This window comes from Ylistrum balloti, unplaced genomic scaffold, assembly GCF_031769215.1.
Source record: "Ylistrum balloti isolate Yb309-2 unplaced genomic scaffold, AGI_CSIRO_Ybal_v1 Utg370328, whole genome shotgun sequence".
Taxonomy (NCBI): domain Eukaryota; kingdom Metazoa; phylum Mollusca; class Bivalvia; order Pectinida; family Pectinidae; genus Ylistrum; species Ylistrum balloti.
Window position 1 is genome coordinate 367,345 of NW_026782239.1, and position 24,667 is coordinate 392,011.

At 33.6% G+C, this 24,667-nt stretch overlaps 1 protein-coding gene across 1 annotated transcript; it reads right to left on the bottom strand.

Moving 5' to 3' along the window:
• LOC132553444 (serine/threonine-protein kinase SBK1-like) lies at positions 1-24,591 on the bottom strand. The gene is made up of 2 exons (XM_060217689.1): positions 24,329-24,591; positions 1-2,387 (listed from the first exon to the last, which is right to left on the bottom strand). The coding sequence occupies exons 1-2, from the start codon at positions 24,350-24,352 to the stop codon at positions 1,299-1,301; spliced, it is 1,113 nt and encodes a 370-aa protein (XP_060073672.1). The 5' UTR covers positions 24,353-24,591; the 3' UTR covers positions 1-1,298.
• Between the last annotated feature and the right edge of the window lie 76 nt (positions 24,592-24,667).

Here is a 24,667-nt window from a genome sequence, read left to right on the forward strand (position 1 = left end):
ACATATACCGTATTAGGCGTTTGGTATATTTATTTATTTTCAAATTAAACATAGATTAAAATAGCATGAAATTGCTCTTTTGTTATTCAAACAAAACATCAGTACAACATGAATATCAACAGCTGGTCAATCCATGTACCTACGGACCTAAAACAAATCACAAGTGACGTCATTGCTATAAATACCTTTTAATATCAGAGACATTTTTGTTGAGACAAAATAAATTCGCACTTTTAATACTCATCGCTGCAAAAGCGTTATTGCACAAATCACTTTATTGCGATAGTTTTGTGTATATGACAAGCAACAATAAAGCACCGGATGATATATATACATATATGTGTGTATATACAGACGTTTATAAATTGCAAACAGTCTAAAGCTGTCCACTCTTCTATTTTGAAAACAATATTGGTCTGGTCACATGACCCGTCAAAATTAAAGACAAATGACAATGGAAAAATGAAATTTACTGGGAATGGTTTAACAAGCCAAATCAACATTTATTCAAGAAGCAATGTCGACATTCAAACTGACGCTAATTATCTATAAGCGTCAGGCCTAAAGAATAGCAATGATAATATGTTTCCCGAGCTAGTTTGTTTTCCCATCTTTTGAAATGGGAAAACTGAAATTTAATCGTTAACATTAAGAGATGGCTACATTAAACGTAAAACATCTCCTCTTTAACCGTTTTAAGGCTGCTATAAATACCCTGTTTTTCGCTCAGTACGTTGAAAATAATTCTGAATGATTTTTCAACATATCTATTTTTACAGTAGATAATTTTACAACTTAAGCGACCCATATTGGATAAATATTACGTTGGCATGCAATGAAATAGTGTTGATTGTGATAGGGAAATCAGAAACTGATGTCTTTATCAGTATCATTTGTAAGTAAGATAGTTTGCATTTTCTGGTAAAACTAATACTAGCATGTTCACATTAGGAAAAATCTTCCTTTTTAATCGATTTTTGCTCATTTCATTGAAACATCCGTATAACTGTGTAATCAAAAATACCTTCTCAGCTCCAGATTAGAAATCTCTATAAAAACCGTATCACAGGACGACTAGACATGCCGATATCATCCGTATCGGACGATCAGATATCACAGTAGGACGACTAGACACATTGATAACGTCTACATGACTGTCGATCAAATATTTTCATACAGATTTTACCATCGCAGATTTTATCTCTTTTACCAAATGGTGACCAGACGAGCAGACCGAAACTTTAAATATCAGTATCACACCTCCTTCATTATCTGTATCACACGGCAACCGGTCGGGTTCAAAGAGCCAGTAACCATTCTGAGATCCTTCGTTCGCGAAGCTTTTCGTCTAGTTTTGTGTCGATACCATGGCTTTGTAGAAATGAAGTGAGTGGATTGATATTGTCCGCATCGGTAGTAATATCTTCTTCTGTCTCATCGGATATTGATTGGGCACATGGTTTTAACCAAGTATCGCTGAAGTATTTTTTAATTTCCTTTACATCGCATCTCCTCTCTACTTTTGCTTCCAAAGTTTTACGGAAAAATCGGAGGATTCTTGGTGTAAATTTTCTCCATTGCGAAGGTGTTTTTGTACATTTGCGTCTTTGCCACAGCGAAAATTCATTATAATATATATCACTTATTTCCGCATTTTCCCAAGGAAAATTTCCTGTCATCATACAGAATAACAACACCCCAAATGCCCAAACATCACCAGAGGAAGATACTGTTATACTTTCGTTTTTAACCGCTTCACACACTTCCGGTGGCGTGTATGGTATGCTTCCGTTAACTTTACGTAAAATGAGTCCTTCTTTTCTTGTCATACCAAAGTCGGTTAGCTTTACCTTACGAAAATCTGGCTCGAAAATGAGAATGTTTTCGGGTTTTATATCCCTATGTACGAGATCATTGCTGTGCATGAAATCCAAAGCAGACGACACCTGCTTTATAACGTTTTTCACGTCATTTTCCGCCATTCCTTGTTGCGGAGGAATTTTCTCAAATAAATCTCCATACGCAGCAAATTCCTGCGCAAAGACAAATGCTGTTCTGGTTTCGAACGCCACATTGTAAGTGTCCACAACATTGGAGTGAGGCGAAAGAAAGTAGCTGAAGCGAAATTCGCGCTCAAACTCACGCAGCTTCGTATTGCTCTTTGACAACACTTTCAAAGCAACGTTCTTCCCTGTTTCTCTACACCTTGCGAAAAGCACCTGACCGTACGTGCCCCTTCCAAGCTCCCTTGTAACGTCATAATGGTCCTTAAGTGTAAGTCTGAGTAGGTTATCGGCCGTGCTGCAACGCGGGGATCTTGGGATGACTCGGAGAGAGTCTGTTTTCAGTTCAGTCATCATCTTGAAAAAAGTTTGTTGTTCGCTTTCCTGTAAAAAAGGTAAAAAAGAGGTTAGGAATTACAATCAATCAAATTTCGTAAAGCACATTTATTCATCAATTAACATTATTTTCTTCTTTTTCTTCAAATTCTCAGGAATATCTGTCAGTTTCTTGTTTTGTGGAATCTACGTTCAATTAAGTACTTAAAGACGCTTTCGTAATCTTTGATTAAATTTTACCTTAACTTATACCTAGAAACCATTTTATTTTTGTTTTACTTACTTAATTATTTATTTTTTCATTTACTTATTTATCCATTCTACAAGAACTAAAAAACAACATAACGCTTACACGCCCACTTAATTAAGGATATTGACATCTATAGTTAAAAAAAATTGTTACCATTTCATGGTGAGTAAAAGATCGAAGAATAAAGCAAGTGATGGGAAAAACGAAGGAAAGTAACACCATTGATTTACACAAATAGTGAGCAAAAATACCTAAAATAAAATATTCTAAACTCCTGTTTTGTACTTACACAAAGGGAAAGGTATTTTGAAATAGATACTGGTTTTTTATCAGATAGGTTTGCGGCAGTTATCTGGATTTCCATCTTTTGTCTTTTGTTGTTTTTTTTTTCGCCTAACGCGACCAAAGACTTTTTGATATGCCAAAGAAGACACCGCATGTATGCTTTCTTTTTTGCACGATATTTTTTATGTGAATTTGTTTTGTTGTGCAATACAGAGAATAATATTTCGGAGTACGGTTACACCAGGGAATTTACAGGTACTTGAATTTGTAGAGAATTTAATGTGAATGATAAGTGTATGTAGATTTTCAGGATGCTGTTGTAAAGTGCCCACCGACAAATTTTAAGCACGTAATTTAAAACATGCCCATTGTTACGTTTCGGGTTAGAATTACAAACTTGCTTACCCTAACCATTTATACAGAGACATAAATTGTTTACAATTCTCAATGACTTATGTGAAACAACTAGATTTCTTCAGTCTTTAAACACAAATATTTAAAAATGCAGGTTTTGCTTTAAAAAGTAACAACTACCTGTATTTTGTAACATTGAAAAACACAAATATATTTTTAAATGAGATTTTTAATGAAAATTACCACATTCCCCTTTCGAAAGCTAGAACCTAGTAATGCCGAATTAAATGTTAGTACATTTGACATATTTGAGAAGACGACATTGACAATGTGTGTGTACTATGAGGCTTTGACTGCTGTTAGTAGTGTTCAATAAAATAACTGAAGAAGATGTACTCTAAGGGCTAAAATAACCTCAAGCAAACTAATCTGACAATGTTAATGACGCGATTCGATCAGTTTCGTGTGTTTCCCATTTGTATCCTCGTATGGCCAGATAGTGCAGTTCTATAGATCTAAAAATACCCACCGATTATACCGTCAGTGTGCCGAAAGCCATTTATTCTAATTATCTCAGATTGACCTACATGATAAGAACATGCTAATTCATTATCTTGGTTCTTTGATCATCAAAAAAAATTGACTGGATCGTAAAGTCCTTTCCATGTTTTATTAAGTGCGGCCAATAAACGATTGTACGCGGCATTTGACTGTCGTTATAGCGAGATTTAGCGATAAACCGAGGGATTTATTAATGATGTCAGTACTATTGGTTTTGAATGAGATGGCAAATGTCAAGAGGGGCGTTATATCAGTGTAGGGCCTGAAACTATGACGTTATATAGAGGTTTAAATGTGATTTAATAGGGACAGAATATCTTGGACAAATAATTGACGTTGTATCGAGGTTTTGTTCTATAGAAATGAAGCATGGTATCAAGACACAATTTTAAGACATAATGTGAATCAAGATTCTTTAAATCAAATCAAAAGTGTTTGTTTGAAGAAGCAGTCTACACAAACGTTAAAACCTCGTTAAACTGGAAGAGGGTTTGTGTATGTCTAGTGCCTCTCTGTAACTGGATCTAATTTGATCACTTTGGATTTTCTTGAGTCGCCTCCTAGGTTTAAAATGCATGCTCTTAACATCAATGACGAGTCCTAGACAGTAAAAAAAAAACTGTATGATGCAGTTTAATTCATCGTTTGGCTCTACTGTTTACTTATTTCAATTTGTATTGAAACGTGCTACTCTCTTAATGTCTTTTGTACAGTCTTAGTAATCAATAAACCCCACCTTGAATATCAACTCATTTCACCGGTTTATAATTTAGATATTTAAAGAGGGCGATTCACAAGTCAACCTCGTGTTACCTTTTGTTTTCAAATCGTTCTAAAAGTTTTAAAATTCTTAACATTATTTTTTTAAGAATGTTCTAGAAAAATATACACATACATATAAATGAATGATACTGTTGGTGCAATTAATTTCAGTGGTAGTTCCGCAGCTGTTTAATTTGTTGAAGGCAGTGTATGACAATTATCGTAGTGTAAATGGAGCGTTATATTCTATTGTGTATTAAATCAGAGATAAACACAACAGTTCTTAGTTAGACTGTCCAAGACAATGATTAATGCACACTATTTAATGAACAGATAATCTTCCACACGCATTCCTGTCTTTCTGATCTTTAAACTTTTTTCTATTGATACAATGGTGGCTTTGTCTTATTTTAAGAAAAAAATATTATCATAATGATGAAAGAGATGTGTTTTAGAGGCTGATTGCGAAAAACAGAGTCCCTCGAAAATTCACAAAATTGTATACTTTTGGTGTAACTATTCAGGTAGCGGGAAACAGTTAAGTTGTACTTTTTCTGAAATTATTGGTCATACATGTATAACATGTTGGTTATGAAACATACACTCTTACACAAACATATCTATATATATATGTATGTATAATCTACATAACAATTACATTAAAGGTAGAGAAATAAAGGTTGTGTCAATATGAAATATCCCCTGCTTTCTGACGTGTGATTGTCATGGTTACCAACTCAAAAAATGCTAAAAGTGCAAAACTACTATTGATTACAACCTAACACTACAATTTAAATCTATTTCTGAACACCTTTCTTTAAACTAGGATACTGTCATGTAAATAAAGCATATACATTTCCGTAAATTCCAACTCGGAACATGACCATGTGTAAACACTAAGGAAATTACATTTCCTGTAAAGTTATTTTTGAAGTGTAGACACAGATTCGAGACAGCACGAATATTAATCTCCAACACAATGCAAAATATTATTCTGAAAAATATGAAACCTCATGTTCACTTCAACATGCAAGACCAATTTTAGCAAGGATTCGTTTTGTAATTTTAATTAAGATCTTTATAATGGGAAAATACAATGATCAAAAGTATCGCCCATGGCCACACCGAGAAACTATGTACTGCTACCTCAATAATGTGTCTTTAAACAAAAGAATGAAAATGATCACACTAACAAAGTGCCTTAATGAAAACAGCAAATAAAATACCCACATGTCAACAGAGTTATAGCCTAATCTTAAATTCAATAAAACTAGGGCAAACTTTTAACAAAAGAAATATTAAGATGCAGACTCCTGGAAAAGTTAAAGGATAATAAACCAGGTGTTTCACAAGAGTAAGTGTTTTCTGCTTATTTGAACGTTGTGGATACTGATCTTTAAAAAACCTTTCACCAAAACACTATCACTTTGTCTACTAAATGATTATCAAAGTGATGATGTTTTTTTTTTCTTGTGTGAACAGTTACACAGTCAGCAAAATATTATTCAATATCATTTATTTCACTCGTTAATTTTTGAAGCCTACAGGCCCTGTTTACGAGAGAGATTATCTTCCCCTTCAAAACAAACTACAAGAAAATAAGTAAGGCTGTTGTTTTTTGAGAGTCATCGGCGATTGAAGGTTAAGCAAATCCTCGAATGTGGGACATGAACACTCCAAATTATTAACCCATAAACGACACGTTATATCTGACCGAATATTTTTATTAGAAATGTTATCTTTGCATCTATAAATAGTCTTGTGGCACATATACTGACGTCACGAAATATATAGCATAATGGTATTTGTGCACATCCATATCTCTATTACTGTTACTTAATTACCTTTATAGATTTTTGTTACTCTGCTCGATGTCCCAATTTTTCAGGCCCCTTGCATCATTAATAAGTTTCATAAGGAAAAAAACAGCGATTTCATTCAAAGTTTTATTCTACAAACAGATTTAATTGAACAAAATTTTACCTTGTCTTGAACTGGTTTTTAAAAGACCTAGCTCACACAAAAGGAGGTGTTTTTTCTTGCCGCGGAAAGCACTATAATGATGCTACTGAGGCCTCACTCCAAGATCAAAACAAAATTCCGAGATATATTACATTTCCTAATGATATATAGTCTAAGTTTAAATGATCTGTAGACGTCTGGTCTTTATGTATCCCGTCTAGGTCCTTTACAACAATGTTAATTTACAAGTCGATGTCTGTCATTTATTGTCTGCGAAACCTTGCATGGTATTGATATTTTGTAACGAGAGACCTGTCTAGCTTTAATGCGGACATGGCGCTTTAGTTACTGTAAAAGAGAAAATGAGTTTATCCGTGACCTTAAGTTGGGTGTCAAACACGATCATCATGCCTTAATGACATTGATTTATGTCGATGGAATGATTTCTTTCTTTTGTTAATATTTTGCCCTAGTTTTACAGAGTTTGAATTTCGATGATTATATTGAAATGTTGGTATTTTCTTGTTTTTAGTTTGTTTTTTATCTTTTTTATTATTCATTTGTTCATATAACAATATTTTCCACTTTACTTCGTATGTGAATGTGAAAATAGGCCAGTTATAAATCACGTTACCGTGACCGACTTAATTCGTAAGGTCTGGTAGCTGAAAACAGAATTGGAACAAAGCTAACCCTAGTATCATGTTTGTGATAATTTGAACAATAACATTGTTTTACTTCACATCTCCTGACATTGCTCCCCAAGAAATCTATGACCAACACAAAATCTGATGTTTTGAAAAGCATAATATATACAGCTGACCTTTTTCCAAAAATCACTATCTTCTCCCTGAGCGGTCACAAAATGGCCCCATTTTGCATCCCACATTTATCATTTGTAATCCGGAGCTAGTTTACCTGGCACTTGATATTCATTTCAACCTATGGATTCAACTTCACTAAAGAGTTCTAGATGGATGAAGCAGCTGTATGGTGCAATTTATTTCATTATTTAGCTCTACAGTATCTAAATCTATAATTGTATTAAAGGTGCTTTGATTTAAACATATTTTATTGCACATAAGTAGCAATAGGATTGGGTTTACAACTTATATATAGAGCCCTTTCCAAACATATTAATACACACACATTATATTTACAAGGTGGCAGTAGGATATAATAACAATGAAACAACTATAAACAAGTTTAGAGAAAAAGGGGGGCGGGGGGGGATGGATGAGGTGTATAACACGAGCTTTGTATGTTTAGAATACTTTGTATATATGTAGATCATGCAGTTGCTTATAGGTGCTATTCACCTGTGTGTCTTTCATACAATTTCGTGTTATTTTACGTATAAACCTCATGCATCTTAAAACGTGTTAATTTACTGTATTTTTATTACATAATTTGATTCTACATTATTAGTCAGAAGATATAATTATCATCATACATAAAGAACAATTTTATATAACATGGCGTTGTCATATTATATCTTCACACCAAAACACCATCTAGGTTAGAAAGAATAATTCTAATATTGTAAGTATAGTATTTCTGCAGAAAGATTGAAGCTAATTGTCCTACATTTTTGCACAATAATAAAAGTAATCATATAAGTTGCCAAGTACGAGCACCGCAAATATTTAAAGCATTGTAAAACATAAGTTTTGACCTGCGCGACGGTTAAATCTGGAAAAAATACACAATTCAATGATGCTTTTTGATGGATAGAATTTTTGCAGGTTTATCAAACGTTTCAATAAAAAATGAAGTACTTTTCGCTAAGGTCATCAAGACAGGGCCTTTTATATCAGTTTTTTGAAGGCATGTATGTTTTGCTGAATTCATGACAGAACTTGTGAGTTTCTTGATTTACAATATGTTCTTGATGTTTACTTTTCATAGCAGTTTGACTCAATCCTCGCAAACACTGCAGCAAAAATGTAAATCTCTTGAAATGATATTCCTTAAGTATGTCAATCTTTATCAAAAATAACTATATACAAACGTTCTATTTAAACACAGACGAGCTTTTATTCTGAAATGAATATAAAGCGGCACAGTAAAATTGATTTATTTGATTATTAATTCCGAGATTCACTAGGGAAGCTCGTTCTAATCGTTTATACGTTCAACACGGTCTTGCATTATCGAATAGTTTCTGTGCCCGGCTATACAATACAATTGTAAGCATGTTCTGTTCAAATTAATCTGGAAAGTTGTCTTCTTGTAAAAACACTTAAACACAATCCGTCTCCGGCACATTCCATTACAGATATAGCATTCCAAAGATCTTTTCCGTTGGGAAAAACAAGGATTAGATTCATGGAGACAAGGAGTGGTTTCCAGTGGAATGAATAAACACAACGAATGCATGGGCTGGTCTTATAACCTAAGTGAAAGATACAGTATTGAGATTTATCATACTAAATGGTTTTGTATAAGCTTTAATAACAAGAGGTATTGTTCAATAGGGAGATACTTTAGAATATCTGCATGAAGGAAATATTATATTTCAAATTACATCATTGTTGAAAAGAATTGTAAAAGAATCCCAAAACCCACGCAAATTAGTAAATTTATTCGGCGCCAATAATATGCTAGTCACATTTTCGCCTCTGATTCTATTTAGATAGGAAATTGATAGTGAACGGTGGCTGACCGATTTATCGAACAGAATTGCTATCTCTTTCTAGGTCCACCGACTTACTATCGAAAGCTCTGAGATTATATTGATGAATCGTTGAATATCATTAAAACATTTGTTGCTCGTGACTCAATAGGTTGCACTGCAGAAAACTGTTCTCGGCGAATTAGTCATATGTATGTATATAGCATGCATCTGTCTCTCTGGAATAGATTGACAACCAAAATATGTAAAAGGACACATTGAATCTCGGCGTACAGTCACTCGTGTGTTGTTTTGAATATCTACGCCTCCATATCATGATAAACTAAATCTCCACAGTTCTCTTCAAGTTGTAAGTATAATTCAATTTGTTATCGTTAAATTGGGACGATCTGATTTTTTAATCATAAATCAAAATGAATATTAAATTGAATATTATCAATTATTCATCCGCTTTGTATTCTACTCGTATACCTTAACGTTAACAACAGAAACGCCAGAATGCAGAAAGAAGCAAAGAGACGACAGAGAAAATAAAACATAACAGAAAATATCGATGATTCGAAGAGTCCCATGCCAGTGGTAATTTCGGTTCTTGGTCAATAAAATCGGGAACGCCTCGAGTGGTCTCTCACATTCTGCAGTATTTCCGGACAGACTGCCTCGTTATTTGAATTTATTTTGTCTTACACGGAAGTCTGTTATAAACAGTGGTGTCGATCGATCAGGTGAGAGACACACTTAAGAAAATTCTCAGTATATCGTTTGAGGCCACGAACGTTGTTAACGACGACTCCTAATTTGAGGGGGGAGTCAGAGAGCACCAGAATAAGACCTGGGATAAAGTGAACAAAGCAAAAATATTGTTAATACCGTGTTCCAATATTTCCGTTATTGTGTTTCCCTTTTTACTGTTCCTTTCATTTGAATCAGACTATCAGAAAATGATTCAAAGACAGATTTTAAAGATACGAGTACACTATTAAATCTTTTCAATTCTTTACTGTAAATCACTGTTGTTAATGTTTCTGAAACTCTTACCAATGACTTTTCACCGAAATTATTACATACACCGTGTTTTTTTTTCTATATTACGAGTGTCAAGATCCGTATTTTCATGTGGTTATAAGCATGTTGTCATTAATGCTGTGTTAACAGGTGATTATAGTTCAGAGCTTCCTGTATAATCTTGTGAAACCAGAGGCTGGTTCATGATTGAACACTAATAGCGCACTGTGGGACTAGTTATGTGACCCATTTGTTACTAAGTATGGAGATACAACATTTTTAGCGAGCAACTACACACAGGATAAACAATTAAATCGTCGGACTAAAATTTCATGTTTCTGTTTATAAGAAATAAATTTTCGTTGCTATTTGATTTTGTGGGTTAATAGGAATTGTTGATTTCTCAATCAACAGAAATGAAATACTCACAAAAATAATTATTTTACATTATAAAAATACATAAATCTAATCTATGATATGTTTCATTATGTTTTATGATGACAACACCTGGGATTTTTGTTGCTTTTTACATAATTAGTAAATCATACTCACTGAATTTGGATATAGTTTCATGCAGAATTCCACTCTCATTTATAAATAATCCAATATTACTGTGAGCGAAATGTCACATGTGGATATAGTTCTGATTATCTGATATATGAAAATAACGAAATTTATCAAATCATGTGGTTAGTGCACATCCCCGTCTAGATTTTAACTTTTTTTAAATTACTTTTTATTTTCCTCAGTCGCCTCCTAGGCGTAAATGTTTAGACAATTATCATCACTGTTGAGTCTTAAAAAGACGAAAAAGCTGCTTGATGCAATTAAACGCATTGTTCGGCTATGCTCTATCAAACTATCTAATTCATCTTTTGTAAATCTTTATCTTTAGTCGTTCATATCCATGCTTAATTGTAGCAAAGGTATTGTGACAATGATTCTTTATAAAATAACCAGTAGGAGTTGCAATTTATGGTATGATAAAAAACATTCATTATGTGACTACTAACACGCCGTTTTTATTGGCAATGAAACGGCTACGTCATGTAATCGAAATGGCCAAGTCTTACACTGTAGATTGCAAATAATTATTTTGGTTAAAATAGATTTAGATTATCGCCAAAAGCCAGTAATATGCGGAGGGGATGTAAGTATATACAATATTGATGATTTTATAACATTTTTGGTCGTTATGAATCGAAAAGATATTGAAAGCAAACATATCATAATGAACTAGAAAGTTCCGTCACCTACAAAATATCACAACAGCTCAATGCCGGAGTATCGATTGGATTCAATTTTGGCTAATTGGGTTGGACTTAGCAAAAGCAATGCATGTTTCCTTTTAAATTGATGTTAAAATATTAAGCACACATAGGCGTGAAAAAGAAAATGGAAAATAAGACACAAAAATGTTGGCGTGATTGTTGACGGTAACGCAAGCAATTAGTGAATTGTCTGATAGTGAAAATTTAACCAAGAGGATTGTACATCACGTCGTTTGTTTACTGGTGGCAGGGCATGGAGTCAGCCACAAGTGTGTAAGAATGGTTAATATCGAACATCTGATGGTGAGACACATGCATGTGTCAAGTTTACTTTGGTTAGACACATTGCATTGTCAACGTGTACGTTGGTGAGACACATACTATTGTCTATTTTGTATTTCATTGTAAATTTGTATGTCTGCGAGACACATTCATTTTGTAAGTGTCTGTGAGATATATTAAATTGTCAAGTGTATGGTGGCGAGACACATTAAAATTTCATTTGTCTATCATTGGAAATATAGCACACAACCAAAATGTAGTGATGAAACTGGAACCACGGTATCACATTTCAAGACATTCTGATAAATGTAAAAAATAAAAAAGACAAATTTTTTTTACCATAAAAGAAGGTAAAACATCGTATACTGAATACACAGACTCATTCTTCGTGGTGTCTACACGATGATCAATACACATAAACGTTCTGTAGTCCTGTAGCTCGACAGGTTAGCTGATGCCACTTAAGGCTCTCTATACTTCGCTGCGGAAGCTTCCGTCCCACATTTACTGGGACCTTTGCCAATATTTTGAGGAATATTCAAACATAAAATCGATTTTGACGTTGAAAACAATTCTAGATTACCAATTGTGTAGCACATTTGCTTTAGATTTGTACGGTTCAAGTCTTACTATATTGTTTTTTGATTGGAAAATACTTCACACATCAAACGCACATTACGTAATGAAAAGCTGTTAGCCCGTCTCTCTGATCAATACAGTATTGTAAGTTGAACGTGGAATAATGATGTAGGATTTACATACGTGGCTTTGTATCATAAGAAATGATATAGTCGTTATGTATTGAAGTATAGGGATTTTAACTATGGCCATAAAACAGCTGGTTCATAAAATGACTGAAGCTTCATCATCGAAGCCCAATTTTGCAGAGGTAGGTGGAATGTGGTCACTCCTTATGGTGAACACTCCCACTGATTATCGCTAGAAAACATTATGTTGATGCTAGAACTGCGATGTCCAGCATATTTTTTGGAAAATTAAACCTTGATATAAAAAAACCTTAATCTAATGTATTAAAATCTCGACATAATGCACAAAATTAACCCTTGATATGAGATAATTTGTTCCTATATGGTATAAATTCGGTATGTCGTCTATCGTTGATATATAGAAACAACTTCGTATGTTGTATCTTATTCGTATAAAATTAAACCTTGATACAAGAAACGTATGCATATATATAGTAAAATTTATATCCGTATGTGTCACTAGTGTTAAATACCCTTGGAGTATTTTTCATAGGCTGTTTAAGTCAGAAATCGATTGTGATGTCATGATATGCACAGTCACGTTGCGTCATGAATGGCAAATGGTGTGACAAAAAGGCTAGCTTTAATTCCATTACAATTGAAATTTTAATTTTTTTTTTAATGATTTCAATTCCCCTTAAAAATAAAATATATCGTTTCATAAAATCTCATGAAATAAAAATCATCATTTAACATTCTACATATATGTATATACAAAGAGGAATTGTGGCGGTATAACAAGGGTTGATTTTGTATATACAGGACAGATGACGGCAGTATAACAAAGGTGGTATACTTTATATATAAACAGGTAGTTATTGGTAAAGCAACGACTAGATAAGGCTATATACTGATGTAGCTGATTTTTATAGAAGTTCTGTAACACTGACACAATATGTACTTGACGTTCTTTTCAAATACTAAAATTTAAGAAATTTATTCAATTTTTTTGGCTGTTGTACCTCCCCTATCTTGGTTTTTGTACTTTATTTCGAACATTTCGATTTCCCTCAAGCACCTCCTAGATTTCCATGGTTTGGGTCCTTAGCATCACTGAAGAGTCCTAGAAGCGGCTGAATGAAGCACTTTGCTTCACTATTTAGATCTAGTCTATGACATTCTAAATTGGTACTGAAATGTGCTATATACATATGTCTTTTGAGCAAGATGATTCCCATAATAACAAGAATATTTGTACATGGATTAAAACGTCTATAACTATGAATACGAAGATGCGTTTTGTAAATTGGCAGTGACGTCATTCCATTGACAATGGCGAGACACTGGAGTCAGACTGGCTTAACTAGTATGACAACATTCTGACACCATAAACATCAGTGACAACCATTCAGTAGACCAATTGGTAGAGAGATTGCTTACACATAAAAGGTCATGTTGTGTTTCCTATATATATACTTTTGTATATACATCATACATTGGTGTATTGATTAGTCGAGTAAATGTCACCACAACATACACTTTTCCTTATTTCATATTTTGTCAAGAACTCGTAAACACATCCCGGGAGCAAATATACGGCAAACAGATAACACTCCCTTGCAACAAAAAACCTCAAAATCCATAAAACCGGCATAGACATTTTTGGGTTTTTTTATTTAATAAAACTTGTAAATAAATATATCCTATTCTCTTAGATCATTGTGCTCAGAAGTGTTAGTGTTGCATGCGAAATATTAAGAAACTGATCCACAAATCCTTGTGCATGTAGAAAGTAACATGTGTTGTCGAGTAGTTTGCGTGCAATGGGATGTGACGGAGCGTGATACCATTTGGCACTTAATACATAGTAAGAGTATAGCAATGGCGAAATCTTCTAGTTTTCTGCCAATAATAATGTTTTGGGGAAAAAAAGGAAAAAAAATAGAAATAGGGTTGATTACATGTATTGAATTAGAGCCCTGTATTAGACGGTGTATTTAGTGTTTACCTCCTGCCTCGCATCTCTCCAATGAATTCTGTTGCCGGAATGCGAGAATGTGAACATTAATTACGGCGAGGGGAACGTCACTATCTTACACGAGACAGTGTAAACAACATCTGTACACTACCAAGTCCCATATATACCTAGTTGATAAAGCCTAAGTAAATAAGTTTTGTTTTCCACAAAGACGTTCTCGTCAACACCAAAAGGGAGTTGTTTTTAAAGCTTTATATTTGAGAATGATGTTATGTAGGAGTCTGATTTACATTGTGTTCATTAAGACAACAATGTTTTAACCCGTGTGAAAGTTCACAAAATCTCTGATGATGTGTTCTTCCATCACCCAAACCTGGTACGTCCTTAAATGACCATGGCGGTTAACAGGACGTAAAACAACAAATAAAAAAAAAACAAATGCTAAAGAAAAAATATAAACGTTACAGAAATTTTGGATCCAACTGTTTAATGATGACGTGTGACTTTACAGAAACAATGAATGAAGATACAGTATTATGTATATGGTAGTCGGGGAATAAACTCAAAATAGTTCTATGCATTAAAACCAGGGTTAACTTGCATTAAAACACGGGTTAACTTGCATGAAAACCTGGGTTAACTACATGCTATACCATACAATTGAAAAGTAGATCGCTACAAGAAATACTCGTACAGCGGTTTATTTAGAATATTAAGCATTCAAGACATTAAAGATGAAAGCAATGACCTTTAAATTTCGTATCAGGTTTTGGAGTTCCCTCTGTCTAACTTGCATTATCAAAAGGAATGTCAGCTACTTTGCACCCGTTAGAAATGCCAGCTGAGTACGGGCTAACACTTGCGTTGTCGAAATCAACAGAAATGAAGAGGCATTTACATAAGCATTTTGTTTTTAAAAAAGCACACACACCCTTCCCCTCCTCCGTACATGATGAGACCTCGTATTGCTTGTATCATGTGGCAAGTATAGGGCGTCGTAGAATGTATATGATATTGATCTGTTTAAGCTTAAAAACATTTGATATGTTTATGTGCACACGTTGAAAATATCTCATAATTAACTATGTAAGTCATGTCCCCTGTAAAACAATCATTACATTGACGACTCCATTTAGCTGTTACATACAATTAGCAGACAGTTAAATATGATCCGCTTGAAATTCCGAGGTGAGAATATCTAGTTTGTACAAGTGTACTTGTAAGGTACAGTTCAGGACACACAACTCATAACTTTCCCTGTTCGGTATTCCCACTTGAGCGAATGCCTAACATTTAAAGCCGAAAGCGAGATGTTAAGATAGTGTATTAAATAGTGCTTATGAAGCGGAAAATACCAGTAGGATAAAGAGGGAAAGTAAATGAATTTCTGTCTCTTTTAAGTCTTTGAACTGAAAGGTCAGCTTTTTTCTACATTATTCCCCTCTGATGAATAGCTATTGGGCCACAGCAACCACAGTCTTTATCTAAATCCCAGACCTGCCAGACGAGAACATATTAAGATACTAAGAAAGTACCAAAATGTCAACATAATGATAATCCAAATTCAAATTCCATAAAACAAGGGCAAAATAGGAACAAAAGAAAGATTTACACCGAGACTCGTGAAAAAGTACAAGGAGAATAAGACCAGGTGTTCCGGAAGAGTAGCTATGACATCTGTTGAAAAATACGGATTGAAAAATGTTACAAATTGTCCTATTGTCTAAGGCTCATTTTCGTGAATAATAATTCTCGAAATCTCACAAGATTTGAACTAATCCTTTGTACCCGAAACGAAACTGTTACTAATATCTTACTAGAATCGTTGTTAAATCCCATTCGCAGGACAACAGGACCAGTTATTGGACTGCTGTCCTTTCAATATAATCACAATATCACATTGTCGCATTGTATCTTAATGGAGGAAACTTTGCTACGTGATTTGAGGCTATCAAAACAATAAACTATCAAACAATGTCAAGTTAGAAGTCTATTCGAAAAGAAAACAGTCCAAAAGGTGAAATAGATTCCTTGTTCACAGAATACAATAGGAGGAATTTTCGAGATATATGTGCCTTACGCTATGTTTCTACATAATTGATCCATTACTGTAAATCACTTAAATTTCGCGTGGGTCGCAGGACAACAGGACCAGTTATTGGACTGCTGTCCTTTCAATATAATCACAATATCACATTGTCGCATTGTATCTTAATGGAGGAAACTTTGCTACGTGATTTGAGGCTATCAAAACAATAAACTATCAAACAATGTCAAGTTAGAAGTCTATTCGAAAAGAAAACAGTCCAAAAGGTGAAATAGATTCCTTGTTCACAGAATACAATAGGAGGAATTTTCGAGATATATGTGCCTTACGCTATGTTTCTACATAATTGATCCATTACTGTAAATCACTTAGATTTCGCGTGGGTTTTATTTTCGCGTGGACATTATATCGCGAATTCAAATCCCTCGCGATTATTTGTACGAAAATAGCCATCAATATTGATTCGATTGCTGATATCAGAGTCTTGACGAGCCCTGGTCTCTAATAGCTTGTTATTCTTTAATTTAAAGTCATTTCTAGATCAGCGGTTGTGAAATAATGTATCCGTGGATATGTCTTAAGAGGTAAGTCCTCGAAATAAAGTATTCGCGAAACTTAAGTGATTTACAGTATCCCAAAGACACGTGCTCCTTCCTCCCCATCTGCTTCCTTTTCATATTTCTCTCCTGTCTTTGCGAGTTGCTTTAATAAATGTAACTGCAATATCTTTATATCTCTCCATGAATATAAGCGGTGTAAACTCAACAATTATTGGGTACAATTCCAGCGTAGTACCAAAAATCACAGTTAAAAAATAAAACCAGTAAAAATCAATTGTTTTGAATCGAGTTTGGCAAAATTCAATTCCTTAGACCAGTAACGCCAATGTACCCAAAATTGAATTTTGGAAACAGTTAATATTAACACAATGTATTTTTCCTATCATTTATCAGTTTTATAAATAGGATTAACAATTAATAATTAAAAACAAACAACCGATATGGTTTAGTATTAGATAAATCAAAACGAAATCGTGTAGAAGTACATCAATTTTCTGTCTTATTGGTGCGTGATTTATTTCCAGACACATACTGATAAAATGTTTCATTTAATGTCCTTTAGAGGTTTTCTAATCAATAGTGATAGTAAGGATACAACAGCACTACGGTTTGTTATCACAACTCATAACAGGCTTGTGCTGAAATCGCTCACCGTTATTACGACAAAATAAAAATCTCGGTTATCAAACACTTTGCCTATTAATAGCAGAACGTTTTGGAGCAGTGTACGTGCGCTTACAACGCTATGTGTCCCTCGCTCTATCGCGTATAGTTATTTATACAAATCGCCAACATAAAAATGTTGATGTAAAGATAGTCTATTTTTATAACACCGCTAGTATACGTTATCACTAGAGATCTGTAGACTTTTGGAACAGATAGGATATCTTTTAAACATGTTTATTAGAAGATGATTCACATTCCGTTCGACACATTAAGGTCTTCGTCTTGCAAATTAAACAAAAACAGAATTGAACATGACGTCAGCGCACGTGTGTGTTGGCGTGTGATGATGTGAGTAGTGCACAGGAGGAGTTCATGTAGTGGAGCCACGGTGTTTTTCGCTCTAGACTGAGCACCAACAAGTGGTAACACTATGTGTGTAGATATCGTTCTATAAACATTTCAAAACATGTTTCATTTCTAAATGAAAAAAATACCCTTTTGACGCCAGCCACTACAACATGTTTGTAATATCTTTTTTCTATTTTTATTAACTGACCTAAAATAATTTTTTTTTTATTAAACAAATGTAATTTGTCATTTCAAATGTGGAAATGCATATTCTTGTAACAATATATACAGGAGATCACTCCCGCAGTATTGCATACGTTTCTTGGTCTTCAAAAGTAAAAAGTATTTCTTTGTCATCAGTGATAAATGTCAACCGTTGTCAATAATCATGTGCCTAAGAATCTATGCAAAATATTGCTCTTTGGTATTCGTTGTCAATTATCAATGTTAACTTCCTGTCAATGATCAACGTTTGTTCGTTGTCAATTATCAATGTTAACTTCCTGTCAATGATCAACGTTTGTTCGTTGTCAATTGTCAATGTTTACTTCCTGTCAATGATCAACGTTTGTTCGTTGTCAATTATCAATGTTAACTTCCTGTCAATGATCAACGTGTGTTCGTTGTCAATTATCAATGTTTACTTCCTGTCAATGATCAACGTTTGTTCGTTGTCAATTATCAATGTTTACTTCCTGTCAATGATCAACATTTGTTCGTTGTCAATTATCAATGTTTACTTCCTGTCAATGATCAACGTTTGTTCGTTGTCAATTATCAATGTTTACTTCCTGTCAATGATCAACATTTGTTCGTTGTCAATTATCAATGTTTACTTCCTGTCAATGATCATTATTTGTTCGTTGTCAATTATCAATGTTAACTTCCTGTCAATGATCAACGTTTATTCGTCTGTAATTAATCACTTCGTTTCGTCAGTAATTAATATTCCTTTTTCGTGTGTATTAAATCATCTTGTTTTGCCGATATTCCTTGTTCGGCAGTAATTAAAATCATTTTGTTTGGTCAGTAAGCAATATTCCTTTGTCGTCTGTAATTAATCATTTCGTTTCGTCAGAAGTCGATATTCCTGTTTCGTTTGTAACTAACCATTTCGTTTCGTTAATTATCAATATTCCTTTGTAGCTTGTTATCATCAATCCATCGTTATAGAACATCAATACTTCATTAGTGTCAGTTATCATCCTTATTTGTTGTAAATAATCAGTGTTTATATTTTTATCATTATCAACGTGTATATATATTGTGAATGATAAACGTTTTTCTCTAAATGATAATCAACGTTAATTTGTTAAATAAACGTTTATTCATTATCAATGATCAACACTAACTACTTGTCAATAATCAATAGTTATTCGTTGTCAATGATAAATGTTTACTCGTTGTCAGTGATCAACAATTACTTCTTCTCAATGATCAACGTTTATTTGTCTGTAATGAATCATTTCGTTTCGTCAGTAATTAATATTCCTTTTTCGTGTGTATTGAATTATCCCGTTTTGTCAATAGTCAATATTCCTTTTTCGTCAGTAATTAAATCACTTCGTTTTGTCAGTAATCGATAATAATTCTATTTCGTTTGTAATTAATCATTTCGTTTCGACAGTGAGCAATATTCCTATTTCATTTGTAACCAACTATTTCGTTTCGTTAATTATCAATATTCCTATATAATTGCTTATCACCGATCCTTCGTTGTAGAACATCAAAACTTGATAGGTGTCAGTTTATTCGTTGTCAATGATCAATGTTTACTTCTTGTCAATGATCAATGTTTACTTCTTGTCAATGATCAATGTTTACGTTTTGTCAATGATCAATGTTTACTTCTTGTCAATGATCAATGTTTACTTCTTGTCAATGATCAACGTCAACCTCTTGTCAATGATCAATGTTTACTTCTTGTCAATGATCAATGTTAACTTCTTGTCAATGATCAACGTTTACTTCTTGTCAATGATCAATGTTTATTCGTTGTCAATGATCAATGTTTATTCGTTGTCAATGATCAATGTTTACTTCTTGTCAATGATCAATGTTTACGTTTTGCAAATGATCAATGTTTACTTCTTGTCAATGATCAATGTTTACTTCTTGTCAATGATCAATGTTTACTTCTTGTCAATGATCAATGTTTACTTCTTGTCAATGATCAATGTTTATTCGTTGTCAATGATCAATGTTTACTTCTTGTCAATGATCAATGTTTACTTCTTGTCAATGATCAATGTTTACTTCTTGTCAATGATCAATGTTTACTTCTTGTCAATGATCAATGTTTACTTCTTGTCAATGATCAATGTTTATTCGTTGTCAGTGATCAATGTTTACTTCTTGTCAATGATCAATGTTTACTTCTTGTCAATGATCAATGTTTATTCGTTGTCAATGATCAATGTTTACTTCTTGTCAATGATCAATGTTTACTTCTTGTCAATGATCAATTTTTATTCGTTGTCAATGATCAATGTTTACTTCTTGTCAATGATCAATGTTTACTTCTTGTCAATGATCAATGTTTATTCGTTGTCAGTGATCAATGTTTACTTCTTGTCAATGATCAATGTTTACTTCTTGTCAATGATCAACGTTTACTTCTTGTCAATGATCAATGTTTACTTCTTGTCAATGATCAATGTTTACTTCTTGTCAATGATCAATGTTTACTTATTGTCAATGATCAACGTTTACTTCTTGTCAATGATCAACGTTTACTTCTTGTCAATGATCAATGTTTATTCGTTGTCAATAATCAATGTTTACTTCTTGTCAATGATCAATGTTTACTTCTTGTCAATGATCAATGTTTATTCGTTGTCAATAATCAATGTTTACTTCTTGTCAATGATCAATGTTTATTCGTTGTCAATTATCAATGTTTACTTCTTGTCAATGATCAATGTTTACTTCTTGTCAATAATCAATGTTTACTTCTTGTCAATGATCAATGTTTACTTCTTGTCAATGATCAATGTTTATTTATTGTAAATGATTATTGCTTCTTTCTTGTTGACATTAAACGTATATTTGTTACCAATCAACACACTTTATTTTTCTCAATGTAAAAATGTTTATATGTTTTTAATATAAAATGTTTATTTGATGACAATTATCAACGTTTATTTAATATCAATAACCAATCGGTCGTATGTATCGATAGTAAATATGTTCTCTCTGATAGTTTTTGTCCTTTCTCGCCAGCGATCAATACCCATTTAAGGAGTGTTCAAAAGACGCAGAAGTGAATAGCAAATTAGATTACAAATTTATAACAAGGAAACTGTATTATACAGTATTTCCTCCATTCAGGACCCGTCAAGGGAACTACAATATTAGTAGACAGCTGAAGAAAATCAAAGTTTCAAAAATTAATGGAAGATTAATTGACCTCATAATTCTACAAACATAATTTTCATTGTAGGATGACTTATAAGTACCGCCAAGTACATGTTTGTGTAAATATTCTAATGCATTAGGAGGTGCATGGGGGCTGACGACAAATCTCTGGAACACAAGTCCACCTGCGGGACTTACCACTTGCAATTTCAAACTTACTCAAAATTACGAAAGGACACACGCGTGGATAGCTACTTTCGGTACAAAATGATATAAGAAACAGCATAGCCAATCAATGCAGTAAAATATACCATACGGTTCGGATTGTCACAGACGCTAGAGTCCTTAAATGGAGATAATCAAAGAGGAAAATTCAGATTTGTGGAAATTGGAGACCTATCTTCTGTAGATATACTATTAATCACCTCATTTTCGTGAGTATTTAATTTTGCGAAAGATGAGAGACTGTCTTACATGATTTCGAGGGTACCATACTACAGAAGTCATTTATTTAAGGGCAACATCAGCAATCAGCGATTTAAATTCGCGAGTAATGCTGCTCGCGAATAAACGCGAGATATAATCCCTCGCGAAAAATACGTAATTTACAATAATTAATTATCTTTATTGTCAACACTTTCCAAATTATGGTTTACATCAACGTGAAAAAGACTTAATTTTCATTACTTCCTATGAATTCCCAGCGTGCAATTCCAGTCTTCGATTGTATTTGAAAGACTTGACAAGTGAATGAGGCGATGCTAGTGTCTCTAGTTATTAAGAAGGAGATGTCAGTCTAAATACCCTAAATCTCAAAAACGAGCCGACCTCAAAAATAAGTCTATTCTGAAAATAAGCATGTGGTTTCGTCCATGAACAAATCTACATTTGCTTACTGTTAAAGAAAGTCTGTCACGTCTTTTGTCGCGTTTTTAGCGTAAAATATCTTTAGGATTACAAGTTTTAATAGACTACTATGGAGAAAGCAGTCAGTCAACGTTATAATCACTCTTTTTACACAAGTTCTGACTCAAACCAAAAGTATGTATATTTTCTGCATATTTGTACCAAAGCTCCTGGCTATCATTTATTTCTATTTTTCTACCTTACTGTAAAACAATAAAATACATCACCGCAAAAAGCAAAAGTGAAAACAAATCAGCAATGACGCAAAAGAACTGAAAAAGCAAAGCGAATTAAGTAAGGATTCAATGCTGATAGATTGAATTGATAAAATAAAAAGTGTATGAAACTCCTATCGTGGACAAAGAACAAGTGCGTGTAATCATAGGCAAATCTATGTATGTTCACGTCATCGCACAGAATGAAAACTCCGTGCAGTGATGCTGCAGACATATTGCAGAAGTTTGTATCTCTAACGGTTAAAAAGTTATGGAAAAAAGAGGAAGACGGGTCTATTTAATATTTATCGTTCATTCACAGGGTGGATATAACAGGATGAAAGTCAGCACCAGCTCTTTTTTCCCTAATTTTATCGGGTTTTTTTTTTATTTATTTATCTTTTTTATCTTTTATATATGAAAAAATAAGTAGGGGTCGATTCATTTCTTTGTTGCTTTAAACGTTATGCTTGTCAGTACCAAGTGCTTGTAAACACTAGTTGCAATGTTTTTAGTCTGACGGGTTTTCCGCATGGCTGTATTTGTTGTCGATCTCTCCACGATTGACTTCCTCTGTATCTATCAATATATCTTTATATCACTCCATTCTTTACTGTTCACACTATTCTGATGTTAATGAATAAAACGTTAAATATATATTACAACTGTTTCAATTAAAAACGAGACGGATTTTTATTTAAAAATCACAAAATAGTAATTAAGACACAATTATCGTCCATATATGGAATTAGTTAATTAAAATTACTTATTGCTTAACGCATTTTGCTGGTTACAAATTATGATATTAGATTTCTAGCTTGTATAATATTGACAGAAGATATATCTGGTCACACATTTTCCTAATCACCAATTATGATATAAGATAACAAATAAGTTTGGTAAATATGCAGTATTGATCATCATTTAGTATTGGTAAACTGGTTAATAAACACTACTGCCAGTAGTGTTTATACAATACATCAATTAACACATGATTTCCGTAATGATACAATATTGATTGACACATGCCACTTCAGAAGATAATATTAGTTGACACATGTCATTTCAGAAGATAATATTAGTTGACACATGTCACTTCAGAAGATATATCTGTTGACACATAATACTGCCTAGAAGACATTGATTTTCACAAAAGATTGTTTAGAAAGGAACACTGCATGACACGTATCATTGGTATTGAGACTGTTTGAGGTAATATTGGTTGACATGTAACAATGGTTAAAGTCGATTCTATAAATCCACTATCACTGTGTCGGACATGTTTAGCACCATAAAGGTAACTAACCTTAACAATCTCCGAAAATAGCCTAGCGTAGTTCCGCCGTTAATGTTTACGACCATTAGAAAGGGAATACGGCCTGTCCTCCTGTCTTCCTGCTACAACGTCTCATACCAACGACCATCAAATAAGGCAATATTTAGTAGTTTGGAAATGGCAAACGGATCGTAAACCAAAACTTGTTAAGGTCATCGGTATCTTGAAATGGAATTATAATTCGAATAGACTTTGTGCTACTACACAAGAGATACAACCACCAATTGTAAATCAGGAACATTTTGATAGTATAAAAGGGAAAATGGGCTGCATTGAATCACAGGGACAAGGCACAAATTCCCAACCCACAGTCAATATATAGACTATGTATTATACTGACTATACATAAGTGGACCGTGGACTCGGAATTCGTGCTAAGTTCCTGTGATTTCAACAAATACAGATAGTATTATCAGAAGAGGTTTTCATTGGAATCTTTAAAACGCGTTTTTATGACGATATTAAAACGTGCTATATTTACTAACTGTTTACAAATACATACCTTATAGATGCTAGGCTCATACATAAACTCATGACTGCACGAGCTGGAAAGGAAGGTCGAGTTACGTCACCTATTCATCCGTACTGTTCTAATGCGCGTGCATTGCTTGCCAGTGTAGTTATGATCCGAAAAGCTGTAGTACACCAGTATATATATATATATATTATATGGATGCGGAGGCTGATCCTCTATAGTATGTCCATGATAGTTTCTTCCTTTCTATCGTTATGTTAAAACAGCATCATCTGTGCTGTGCCGTGCTCTCGTGCCTATTTTTAAATGCATCCCCAGAAAAGAAGAAAATCGATGGTCACATGATGGCGTACTGTAGATTCTCGG